The sequence below is a fragment of the Microcaecilia unicolor genome, chromosome 1, assembly GCF_901765095.1.
Source record: "Microcaecilia unicolor chromosome 1, aMicUni1.1, whole genome shotgun sequence".
NCBI classification, from domain to species: domain Eukaryota; kingdom Metazoa; phylum Chordata; class Amphibia; order Gymnophiona; family Siphonopidae; genus Microcaecilia; species Microcaecilia unicolor.
Genome location: NC_044031.1, coordinates 650700972 through 650714210, shown reverse-complemented (window position 1 = coordinate 650714210; position 13239 = coordinate 650700972). Strand labels below are relative to the sequence as shown.

Sequence of the window (13239 nt, the reverse complement as noted above, 5' to 3'; positions counted from 1 at the left end):
GTTTTTATCTGCATAGTTATTTACTTATTTATGACACTTATGTGCTGGAAACCTGAGGGCATAGCTGGGGCTGGGAACTGAAACTCGGGGGAGGGGGGTGAAAAGGGGGGTAAGTTGGGGCAAGTCACTGGACATGGAGGGGAAGGGAGGGAGGACAGGGAGCAAAGGAGAATCACTGGGGATGAGTAGGGAGGGCAGGGGAGCGAGGAGAGTTACGATGGATGGAGGGGAGGGTAGGAGAAATGCTGGACATGGAAGTGAGGGAAGACAGGAAGGAGATGCACATGGATGGAGGGGAGAGGAGAAATTCTGGATATGGATGGAGGAGAGGGGAGAGTTGAAATGTTGGATATGGATGTAGGGGAGGAAAGAGAGGACATGAGATGAACATGGATGGAGGGGAGGAGAGAGAGGATAAATGCTGGACATGGATGGAGGAGAGGAAAGAGAGAGGAAGGAGATGCATCCTGACAGAGATGAGGGAAAGGGAAAAGAGGAGAAAAACTGCACATGGCTGGAGAAAATAGGCAAAAGCTGGATCCACTCTATACCTCTTCCAGTCAAGTCCGCGGAGGACCCAGCTTTTACCTATGGATGTAGGGCAAGAAATGAAGAAGAAAGGAAGAAAGTAAAGAAATAAATGGAAAGGAAACCCTGGAAGTGGAGTTAAGGGAGCAGATAGCAACAGAATCAGAGACTGGGACCAACATGATCTGAAATACAGTCACAAGGCAACAAAGGTAGAAAAAAATCATTTTATTTTCATTTTAGTGTTTGGAATATGTCCAATTTGAGAATTTACATCTGCTGTCTTATTTTGCAATGTATAGCAATGTTCTGTTTTTCTGGTATTGTGCTGCTTGCAGAATCTGCATGCTAATTTGGTTTCTGTCATTTTGGGTATACTGGGGAGAGGGGTGGGTGGGCTCTGAGAACTGGTCTGCACAGCTCTCTGCAGTTGCTAAGACCTGCCCTGTCTGTCGTCGACAGTCTGCCACCAGGCTGGGCCCCCTGCATTGAAATCACAGCACCTCTCACCTCCGTGTGAAAGCGCTGCAGGCAGCAGCAGATCTCCTCCCTTCGGGCTTCCTTCCCTCTCTGTGTCCCGCCCTCACGGAAATTACGTCAGATGAGGGCGGGACACAGGGAGGGAAGGAGGCCCGAAGGAGGGAGGCAATCTGCTGCTGCCTGCAGTGCCTTCACATGGAGGTGAGAGGCGCTGTGATTTCAATGCAGGGGCCCGGCCCGCTGGTGCGCAGAGGGGGGACGGGTGGTGGGAGAGCGGTGGCGACCTCGGGGTGGGGGCCCGGGGGTTGGCCTTGTCCCAGGCCTGGCCCAGTCTCTCGGCGGCCCTGGAACATAGCCACAGAGGCATGGTATGGTTGCATTTTTAATATGGTAATACTAGCACCCAGCTAAGAAACGAGTTATTTTGAGTTAGTCTTCACTGGACCAAACGTGCTTTCCTTGTGCCATCAGTATCCAGCAGGATAGGCAATGTCTTAAAAGGTGGAGGATAAAGGATTTTAACCCTAATGGTATGTTCTCATATATTGTTGTTGGTCTGACATCACCATTTTGAAGCATGGCAATTCCACGGAAGGAGTGACTGCAGATTTCTCTGTCTTCTACTACTACTACTACTACTACTACTACTTAGCATTTCTATAGCGCTACAAGGGTTACGCAGCGCTGTACAAGTTAAAACATGGGGAAGGACAGTCCCTGCTCAAGAGAGCTTACAATCTAAAGGTAACAAGCTATGTAGTCAGTGTAGGTATCATGAATGGGGAAGGTGGTTAGGCGCCAAAAGCAAGGGAGAAGAGATGGGCTTTGAGTAAGGACTTGAAGATGGGCAGGGAGGGTGCATGGCGTATGGGCTCGGGGAGTCTGTTCCAGGCATAAGGTGATGCGAGGCAGAAGGGGCGGAGTCTGGAGTTAGCGGTGGTGGAGAAGGGTACAGATAGGAGTGATTTGTCCTGAGAGCGGAGGTTATGGGTGGGGACATAGGGGGAGAGGAGGGAAGAGAGGTAATGGGGGGCTGCAGATTGAGTGCATTTGAAGGTCATTAGGAGAAGCTTGAACTGTATACGGTAGCGGATCGGGAGCCAGTGAAGCGACTTGAGGAGAGGGGTGATATGAGAGTATTGGTTCATGCGGTAGATAAGACGTGCGGTGGAATTTTGGACAGATTGAAGGGGGGATAGGTGGCTAAGCGGGAGACCAGCGAGGAGAAGGTTCTACACGTTTGATATAGCAGGGGTGAGCCCAGGAAGTGCAGCGGGGCCAAAGGTCCAGGGTTGACACTTCACTTTATTCTTGGGGGTAGAGCTAGGCACTTCGGAGAGGGATTTACTGATAGCCACATATTCTCTAACCAGTCCCTTTAATTCTAAGAGGAAAGTTTACTTCATCTCTGGAGATCTAGTTAAACTTCAGGCCACAACCACAACACGAGGTAAAAAGTTTAAGGTGAGCTGTCTTTATTCCTTTACATAGTAACAGTGGCGTAGCCAGACAGCCAGTTTTTGGTGGGCCTGACCCAAAGTGGGTCGGCACAAAATTTTCTCTGCTCTGCTCTACCTCCACCTCAAAATATAAATACTTTAGCTAATGAGAATCCTCAAGCTTAGTCAGCTTGGCAGGCAGCAGCAATGACCCTAAGCCACTGATGCCAGCACCCCACACATGCTTAGCTGTCAATGGCTCAAGGATGCTGTTGCCAGAGCTTGGTAGAAGGGAGTTCTGGTCGCCTTTGGAGGGGGTCCTTAGCTGGGTATGTCTGGGAATCCTCACCAGCTATACAGCAAGGGTTAGGACTGGTGTTAGACCTGCTTGGGCCCAAGTCAGAAAATAAAGGAGGGCTCCCCTCCCCGACAGGGCCGTGCCAATGCAGTGAGTGGGGTAAGCACTGCAGGGGGCATTCACTTGCAAAATCTTTTACCTGAAGTTGTGATTGTGAAGGTAGCCCAGCAGTGCTAACTGAGGCAGACACCTCTGCTGAAGCTGCTTAAAAGGATACTACGAGTGCTATATATGTCTTTGGTGTGGGAACAACTTCTCATTCGGGGTGAGCTTGAAGTGAACAACATTCAAATTAAAGAGAACAGGTTTGGAAGGAGGTGTGCAAGTGAGACTGGGGAGAAATAAAAAATAAATAGTGTAATTGTTTGTTAAAATCTGTAAGTGGTTCAAAGTTTTTGGGTTTTTTTTCTGAGAGGAGGGCATGACTGCAATGATGTGTGCATAATTATCTTATCAGGTAACCTGAGATACCTACAGCTAAAAGCCATTTCATTGGCTGATGGTTCAAACAGTAGGTTCAAAGAGGAAGTTTAGCTGTGAAGAGCTGGTAAGTGAAAATCTGATTGCTTTTTTTGTGTGTAATTACTAAATGTTTATTTCTTTTATATCTCCACCATTCATGATGTATTGTAAGCCACATTGAGCCTGCAAAGAGGTGGGAAAATGTGGGATACAAATGCAATAAATAAATAAATATAAAACATTCTGTTTGGATAGGAAGAGTTTGTGATATGTGAAAATACATTTTGCTTTAATGAAATTGCTAAACTTTAGAGTCAGTGCTTTTTTTGTGTTTGTTTTTAGGTTATGGATTTTGTTTGTTTTTATTTATTAACCTTTTTATGTCTGTGCAGAAAGTGCCTTTGAGAAAGAACTTAAAAAAAGAATCCAGCGCTGGCTTCTGTTCTTTATGACCTGACAGAAAGGCATCTGCTCACCCTAATGGTAGTTAAAGATGATATACTGCTTAGTCTGGGTGAGAGAGATATGGAGAATGACAGAAGGGAATGACTGTAAGGCCCACTTGGGTCTGCCCAAGCCTGAAACAGTGCTGCAGAGATTGCACAGTTTTTGGCTTTTATGTGGTTCAGGGGAGAGAGGAGAATCGCTGGACATGGATGAGAGGGGAGGGCAGGGAAGAGAGATTCTCTGGACATGGATGGATGGAGGAGTTGGCAGGGAGAGAGGAGAAATGCTGGTCTTGGATGGAGGAGAGGGGAGAGAGAATTATTGCTTTATATGGATACAGGGGAGGGACGAGAGAAGAGAAATGCTGAACATGGATGGAGGGGATGAGAGAGGAGAAGTGCTGGACATGGATGGAGGTGAGGAAAGAAAAAAGAAGAAGATGCACATGGATGGAGATGAGGGCTTTAAAGGGAAGAGAGGAGAAAAACTGCACATGGATGGAGAAAATAGGCAAAAGCTGGATCCACATTATACCTCCTCCAGTCAATTCCACAGAGGAAGACATAGCTTTTACTTATGGATGTAGGGCAAGAAATGAAGAAGAAAGGAGGAAAGTAAAGAAATAAATGGAAAGGAAGCCCTGGAAACGGAGTTAAGAGAACAGATAGAGAGCAGCAGAATCAGAGACTGGGACCAATATGGATAGAAAAACAAAGTCACCCCTAAGTCACCAGACAACAAAGGTAGAAAAAATCATTTTATTTTCATTTTAGTGTTTGGAATATGTCCACTTTGAGAATTTACATCTGCTATCTTATTTTGCAATGTATAGCAATTTGTTTTCTAAGAATATTGCTGACAATTCCTGTCAGTGTGGCAAGTGGTGAGCGATCATTTTCACAGTTAAAAATCATAAAAAAATTATTTGCGATCAAGTATTTCACAAGAAAGGCTTGTAAGCCTTGCCATCTTGTGCCACACCGGGGGGGGGGGGGGCAGCTGATAGTGTGCAGGGGGGCACCAGAGACCCTAGGCACGGCCCTGCTCCCTGATTCCCTCTCCTCTTTGCCTCCCCTCCAATTTCCCACCTGCCATTACTATCACACCAACAGACCCTCACCAAATACAGAACAAGGGATCACAAATTAGAAATAAAAATATTTAGACAAAAATTGAAAAGGAACCCCAAGAAGTTAAACATAGCATTACTGCAACACAGGAGACATAAAACAGAGATGCATTTCCTTTTCTACAGAACACAATACAAAGACATTTGCTATGCACATTTCCAAAAGCTAACATATTCCATTTAAAATAAAATGCTTTGTTTCTACCTTTATTGTCTGGACATTTTATTTTTCCATCTTGCTGGCTCCAATTTCTCTTTTCTGCTTTCCTCTCTGTCATCTGCTAATTCTTCTTCAAGCGGCTGCAATCCATTTGTCTTTTCTCCTCTCTCCTGTCTGTTCCCTCACTATTCCTGCCTCTGACATATTGATCATTCCTTTGTAGCTCTTTTCTGCCTCTCTCTCACCCTTCTTCGTCTCCTTTTTACTTTTCAACTACCTATCAAATTTCCATCTTCTTCTTTCACCCACTAGCTCTCCCATTCCCCATCTTACTCCTCCCCATCTCTACTTTCTCTTTTATCTTTAATCTACTTCCCATTACCATATTTCTACCCTCTGTAATCACTATCTCTCATTCATTTCCTTGCCACCCCCTCCTCCCCCTCTTGGCCTCTCCCACAGGGTTCCACCATTCCCATTGTCTTCCTCCCTCCACGCTTCTAACCAGCATCTGATCCCCTCCCCACCCCACCCTGGTAGCCTTATATTTTCCTGCCCTTTCTCTCTTCATTCCTGTCCTCTTCCCCATGGCCCAGCATTCCCCCCCCCCTCACCACCTACTGTGTACCTCTCCCACCCTCTCATCCACCCCCATGTCTATCTCCCCCTCTCATTCCCACTGTCCACCATCTCTCTCTCTCACTCTCCTTTGTGTTCTGGGTCCAACATCTCTCTCCCCTTCCCATACAGCATCTCTACCTTCCTCCCCTCTATCATCATGTCCAACATTTCTCTCTCCCTCTCCCTTGTGTTCTGGTCCAACATATCTCTCCCTTTCCCATGCAGCATCTCTCCCTTCCTCCCCTCTACCATCATTTCTAACATTTCTCCCTTCCCTCCACCCCTATGCTCACCATTTCTCCCTCCTCTCCACTCCTATGTTCAAAATTTCTCCCCCTCTCACTACCTATCCCCTCTCTATACAGCATGTCTCCCTCCCCTCCACCTCATATGCAGCCAAGACTTCTCCCTTCCTCACCCCTCCACCCCTTTGCTGCATCTCTCCCTTCTTCCCCGTGCAGCATCTCCCCCACCCACTGTGCCTCATCTTTCCATCTTCCCTCCTCCCTGTGCAGCATCTTCCCTTCCATCTTCCTTCCCCCCTGTGCAGCTGCTGTCCCCGTCTTCCCTCCCCCGTGCAACATCTTTTCCCCATCATCCCTTCCCCCGTGCAGCAACTTTCACCCCATCTTCCCTCACCCTCCTTGCAGGCCCGCCCAGCAGCGATTCCAGTCGCAGGTTCCGCTCGCAGCGATTCCCACACGCTGCCTGCCAGCTGCCACTCAATAATCTCCTTGCAGCTACTAAGCGCTAACCCGGAAGCCTCTCCTCTGCGGAGAGGCTTCCGGGTTAGCGCTTAGTAGCTGCAAGGAGATTGTTGAGCGGCAGCCGGCAGGCAGCATGTGGGAATCGCTGCGAGCTGAAGCCGAGCCTGCAACCTGAATCGCTGTGCAGGAAGAAACACTGCTGCTGGGGCCCGTCCCCGCCCGTGGCTAGGCCCCTGCATAGTAATGAGCTGATTTATATTCATTTGCATATTACACAGCTCATTCCATTACTACGCATTGGGACTGATTTATTTTGCATTTAAAGCTATCTTAACACTTTTTTTTTATTGAAAGAAGTCTTTATTCAAACTTTGGGTAAGCCAAAAAATACAATATAACACTTTGTAATATGCATTATGTACCAGTTGCCAGGTTGTGATGCCAGGGGGAGCGGAGAGTGGACTAGGTAGGTGAGCTTGCGCACTGCATAGACATGATAGACCGCCTTAAAAATAGATGCCATTGATGTCAGAAGTCCGTTTGGGGGAACAGTTGCTCCCCTGGTGCACCACCTAGCTACACCTCTGTTATGTACCCAATTACATGTTTTGATATCTTAATGTAGCTTTGGTAAATAGACTTTTTAGAACCACAGCTAAATTCCCTATTCTATGTTTCTCACTCAAATACATTTGATTTGGGTAATCTCTTGCTATTGTCCTTTGTTTCTGTTTCATCCTTGAAGATCCTTTGAAGTGCTATAAAGAAGGATCCACTGAATCTCCACCTCCTCAGGCTTCCCACCAAGAAATAGATGAATGGGTTGGCAGCACAGTTGACTGAAGAGCATAAAACTGTTATAAAATAAAAATAAACCAATAAGAAATACGATGATAGAACCTTAAAGTACAGTAGAAGACCCAAAAGCCGTGCAGGTACAACAGAAATTAGGAAGACCACAACTGAGACTATTATGACAATATAGAGCCTCAATGGTTGACATTTATCTGAGATCTTTTGGACAGTAATGAAGAGGATGAGGCTTGACAGGATCATGAGTATGATGACAAGCAGGAACAATGCAGAGGTGAATAGATACACTGCTGTACGTGGTTCAGACCCAGGAATAAAATTTTCTAATCCAGTCACCAAACCAGAGAGCGCCCATAGCAAGATGCACACAATGTCAGATTGGTGCTTCGGATGTCGATATTGGTACCAGATTGGATAAAGGGCACACAGACACCTCTCAATACTGACTGTCATCAGGAGATATATACCTGTATTGAATCCAACATTATATAGGAGACCCATGAAAATGGAAATATTTCTTGTGTCCACATCTGATATCCAGTGTCCAGATTTCATACAGATAATAACTACGAGTTGAACCCATACACTGAAGAGGAAGAGGACGTCAGCAATGGCCAAATTCAAGAAGTAAACAGTGAATTTGTTCTTTGGAATTCTGAAGCCAAGTAACCAGATGACAATGCTGTTCCCAAGCAAGCCGCAAAATGCGATGAGCAGACAAATGTAGGACAGGCAAAATATGATTCCAGTGCTAGGCACAACAGTACTGTTTCTATCTGTTACATTAAACACGTCTATGCTTATAACATTGGAGGGAGCAATGGTCTGTCCTTCCATGGCAGGAGTGACCTCAGGCATAGTCTTCTTTACCGGTCCCTCTCCTGTTAAGAGTGAAAATATGGATATAATTAGTATTGTTTGAATGAGCTAAGCTCACATAGAGGGGCATTTTCGATATGATGTCTAAGTCCGACTTTGGACGTTTTGCAAAAAATGTCCAAAATCTGAATAGGAAAGAAGGTCATTTTCAAAAAAGAAAAGCGTCTATCTTTTGTTTTCGAAAATAGAAGGTTTTGTGATTGCTCCCTTACCTTATCTTCTGAGCCCTCCAAAACCCACCGAGAACCCTCTACCACCAACTGTACACCACTACCATAGCCCTTATGGATGAAGGGGGCACCTATATGGAGGAGTGGCCTAGTGGTTAGTGTGGTGGACTTTGGTCCTGAGGAACTGGGTTCAATTCCCACTGCAGGCACAGGCAGCTCCTTGTGATTCTGGGCAAGTCACTTAACCCTCCATTGCCCCAAGTACAAATAAGTACCTGTATATAATATGTAAGCTGCATTGAACCTGCCATGAGTGGGAAAGCACAGGGTACAAATGTAGCTGCATTGAACCTGCCATGAGTGGGAAAGCACAGGGTACAAATGTAACATAAATAAATATGTGGGTACAGTGAGTTTTGGAGGGCTTACAGTTTTGTCCACAAGTGTAATAGATAGGGGGAGATATGAGCCTAGGTCCACCTGTCTGCAGTGCACTGCACTCACCACTAGACTACTCCAGGGACCTGCATGCTGTTCTAATGGACCTGAGTATAACATCTGAGGCTGGCATAGACACTGGCAAGTTATGTTTTTCATCACATTTTTGGGGGGTGGTAGGGGGTTAGTGACCACTGGGGGAATAAGGAGAGGTCATCCCTGATTCCCTCCAGTGGTCATCTGGGTATTTAGGGTACCTTTTTATTCATTGTTTGTTATAAAAACAAGTCTAGCTCAAAACATCTAAGTTTTAGTCCTGGACATTTTTGTTTTGTTCCATTAGTAACAAAGGGGTCAATATTAGAAAGATTTATCTGGGTACCTCCCCAGTAAAATCTTGGCATTTTAAATTCCCTGCACGCAGACCATATTCATTTTGTCTGACCAAATCATTCCCTGAAAAATAATAGGGCAGATCATTGAGCACATTGAGCCTGCAAATAGGTGGGAAAATGTGGGGTACAAATGCACTAAATAAATAAATGTGTGAGATCCAATGTGGTAAAAGCAGAGAAGCAGATCTGAAGAAAATCTTATAGTTAAAAGGATTTATTCGCTACAATAGATAAAAGAACCAGATGCCCGACACAGGCCATGTTTTGCCCTTTGCAGGGCTTAGTCAGTGGCAAAAAAATTGTTAATGAACATATAAAATCATTGTTAGTATGAAATCATAAAAAACAAGTACTAATAAATAAATAAATATATAATACCACAAACTTATAATAAGACCATACAAATAAAGAAACAGCAATACTAAATATAAACCCACTAATAAAAGACATAAATATTGTATTAATTATGGATAGTTAAATAAATAAATATGTATGAACATAAATGATACATAAAATAAGTAATTAGTTAAAAACTTGGAGATGAGATAAGAGTACATACCCACTAGGTAGAAAACATAGGTATCACCTATGTGATAAAATAGCTAGGAACAAATGAGAAACAGAAATCATTAGGAAATCTGCAGTTAATAAGGAACAAATTTGACCTGTGCTCCAAGCATAAAAAGGCATTATGGGGAAGTATCTGTCTGATTCACTACAGTTGTAAGTTGTGCTGCAGAGTGTGCTGGAGAGAGAGCTAGTAAGTGTGACATTTACTCATTTTGTGCCATACTGTATTATAAATATTATATTTGTAGACTTCTATTCCAATTTTAACTAATACTACAAAGCAGATTACAAGAATGACTTCACGTTAGAAGCACTTTACGGTGCATATCAAAAATTGTGACATACCTATTTAAATGTTGATTTTAGATACCCTTTCTAAAGATTTTTGTTTCTTAGCTATATAGTTCTGATTGATGAGGTATGGCTCCTGATGTAATCTTTTTTATGTTTTTTTTTTAACTTTTATTTTTTTGTTTGCATGATAAGCCCACTTTTGACTGGTGCTTTATATATATATATATATCTATATCTATCTTTATATATATCTATATCTATCTATATCATCTGAAACTTAACATAGCCAAAACTGAGCTTCTCATCTTTCCCCCTAAACCCACCTCTCCTCTCCCCCCTTTCTCTATTTCTGTGGATGGCACTCTCATTCTCCCTGTCTCATCAGCTCGTAACCTTGGGGTCATCTTCGACTCCTCTCTCTCCTTCTCTGCTCACATTCAGCAGATTGCCAAAACCTGTCGTTTCTCTCTCTATAACATAAGCAAAATCTGTCCCTTCATCTCTGAGTACTCTGTTAGAACCCTTATCCACACTCTTATCACCTCTCGCCTAGATTATTGCAACCTGCTTCTCACTGGCCTCCCACATAGCCATCTCTCTCCTCTTCAATCAGTCCAAAACTCTGCTGCGAGACTCATTTTCCACCAAAGTCGCTATGCTCACATTAGCCCTCTCATCAAGTCACTTCACTGGCTCCCTATCCGTTTCCACATTCAATTCAAACTTCTCTTACTGACCTATAAGTGCATTCACTCTACCGCTCCCCAGTACCTCTCCACTCTTCTCTCTCCCTACGTCCCCCCTCGGGTACTCCGTTCTGTGGATAAATCTCTCTTGTCTGTCCCCTTCTCCTCTACTGCTAATTCCAGACTCCGTTCCTTTTATCTCGCTGCACCTCACACCTGGAATAGACTTCCCCAGCCTAAGAGATTACTTCGTTCCTTTCACTCATCATCTATTTCTCTTGTGTTGTACAGCCAGAAACTTCCTGCTATTCCGTCTATTACCTCATGTTCCCTAAACTGTTTCCTAAACTCCTGAGCACATACCATTCTTTTTTTTTTTTATTAATAAATTTCAATATTTCACTACAAAGTGTAAATATGCAATCGGCATTATTATACAAATGAAATTCAAAATACAATTAAGTAATAAGAAAAATTCTTAACAGCCTATTTGTCCACAAGCAAAGAAATTAGGTTCCAAGAATTCAAAGGTCTAAGAAGAATTAAAGAAAATTTTAGCGATTGCTACCTTGGGTTACCGACCCTAGCCTGCTATTTAGGGAGGGGATACAACATTCACATCAACTCTAGCATCAATAAATTCTTTAAACTGTTTTGGGTCTACAAACTGGAACTGTTTACCCTCAAGCAATACATTACAAATACAAGGAAATCGTAGTACAAAGTTTACTCTCAGTGCCAACACTCTAGGGCGCTGCTCCAAAAAAGCCCTGTGCCTTACTTGTGTGGGCCTCGAGAGATCTGGAAAAATTCGAACCTTTGAGCCCAAAAACAAGTTTTCTAAGTGTCTTAAGGAAAGTCTTAAAACAGCATTGCGGTCAGGCTCCAGTACAAAAGTGACCAGCATAGTTGACCTCTGTGTAATTATTTCCAGTGAACTTTCCAGGAAGGAAGTAAGATTCATTCCATCCCCCACTACTGGCGGTTTTCCATCAGTCCCCTTCGGGTTCCAGATATAATATGCCCGTGTAATGGGAGGTAGTGAGTCCTTATCCATTCCAAGAACATCAACCATATATTTTTTCACCATTTCCAAAGGAGAAATTAAAGGAGATTTGGGGAAATTAAGAAACCTAAGGTTAAGTTTCCTAACCTGGTTCTCCAGGTATTCCATTCGCTTGTGCATGAAATTATTATCTTTAACCAATGCAGTTTCCAAATTCCCCATTTCTTGAAGCTCAGTATTCACTTTCTCTAATTTCAAGGATTGCTGTGCAGTCACTTGCGCTTGGAGCAACGCAGCTTCAGACAGAATTTTAATATCACCAGTGTTTTCTTTCAATGTATTCTGCATAGAGACCTGAATGCCATAAACCATGTCCCACAGTGACTCAAGTGTCACTATTGCTGGTCTAACCACGCCACTGGAGACTGGGAGAGATTGAGGTTGAGCCTCAGCTCGAGATAATCTAGAAACAATGTTTTGAGGCAGTACCTGTAAAGCTGATTGAATTAACTGCTGTCATTCATGAGATCCACTCTCAGTAGCTGCAAACCTTCCCTCGACCAGGTTCGGTTGAACCACTTCGGTTTCCATCGCTGTTCGGGCTGCAAACAACTCTCTCCCAGGCTGAGGCGGAGCAATACGATCCACAGGGCTCAAGGAAGCCCCGTTAGGACTCTCAATCGATGGCGATGCGTCGAGAGCTGCAGTAGGGGTCGAAGTTCCCCGAAGACCCGTTTGCTGCTTTGGAAATTGCAAGGTCGTCTGCTTCAAAGTTGAAAAGGTCTCAGGAACCGAGGGATGTTCCTTAACCTTTCCCCTCCACTTCCCCATCCAGAAAAATGAGGCGGCAGAAGCACCAACGGAGCTGAAAACCGAAGCAGCCTCAGGAGCAAACACAGGTGCGTCCGCTCACAGCGCCATCTTGGAACAGCACATACCATTCTAACTACAGTCTTGTCTGTCAGTTTGGTCAGCCTTCACCTTTAACAACATCCCTTGACCCATAACCGTGTTGCTATTTCTTCAATAGGACTGTAAGTACTTATATTTCAGATAATCACTATGCAGCAATTACTTTAGACTCATTTCGCACAAGGGGGTGATCAGTACCTGATTTGGCCCTTAGATTCTTGTCAGGTTGTCCACCTATGAAAGAAATAATGCCAAGATGGAAATATATTATTTATTATATATGAAAATATTGGCCAGGCAAGCAATGCAAAAATAATACTGTGCAAAATATACTAAGGATTACACCAACAGATCTATATCGATATCGATATCTATATCTGTATATCTATTGGTGTAATTGCACAACTATAATATCTCTCTATATAAAATGCACCTCCAACATTCTAATGAAGCCTCACTTTCCCAACGTTCTAAAAGTGAAGTGGCTGAGATAGGCATTCCTGCTCTCTGTATCCATCTCCTGAATTGACATCACTTACTTCCGGGTTCGTCACAAGCAGAAGTGACCAACCACACGAGGTTTCTCGGCTTCAGAATGTTGGAGGTGCATTCTATTAAATAGGATTGGTCAGTTCCTTGAAGCACAGCCAGAACTCAGCGTCCTGCACAGTAACACTCAGACACCAGAGAGATAGAGGGGGGGGGGGGGCGGTATCTCTGTCACACACACACTCTCTCTCTCTCA

At 44.0% G+C, this 13239-nt stretch overlaps 1 protein-coding gene across 1 annotated transcript in view; it reads right to left on the bottom strand.

The window, feature by feature from the left end:
• Positions 1–6749: 6749 nt before the first annotated feature.
• Positions 6750–13239, bottom strand: part of LOC115460565 (proto-oncogene Mas-like) — a 37789-nt gene continuing 31299 nt past the window's right edge. Inside the window, exon 2 of the mRNA XM_030190331.1 lies at positions 6750–8025. Within this exon, the coding sequence (XP_030046191.1) occupies positions 7010–8002 (993 nt within the window). The 5' untranslated portion in view covers positions 8003–8025 and the 3' untranslated portion in view covers positions 6750–7009. The remainder of the gene's footprint in view (positions 8026–13239) is intronic.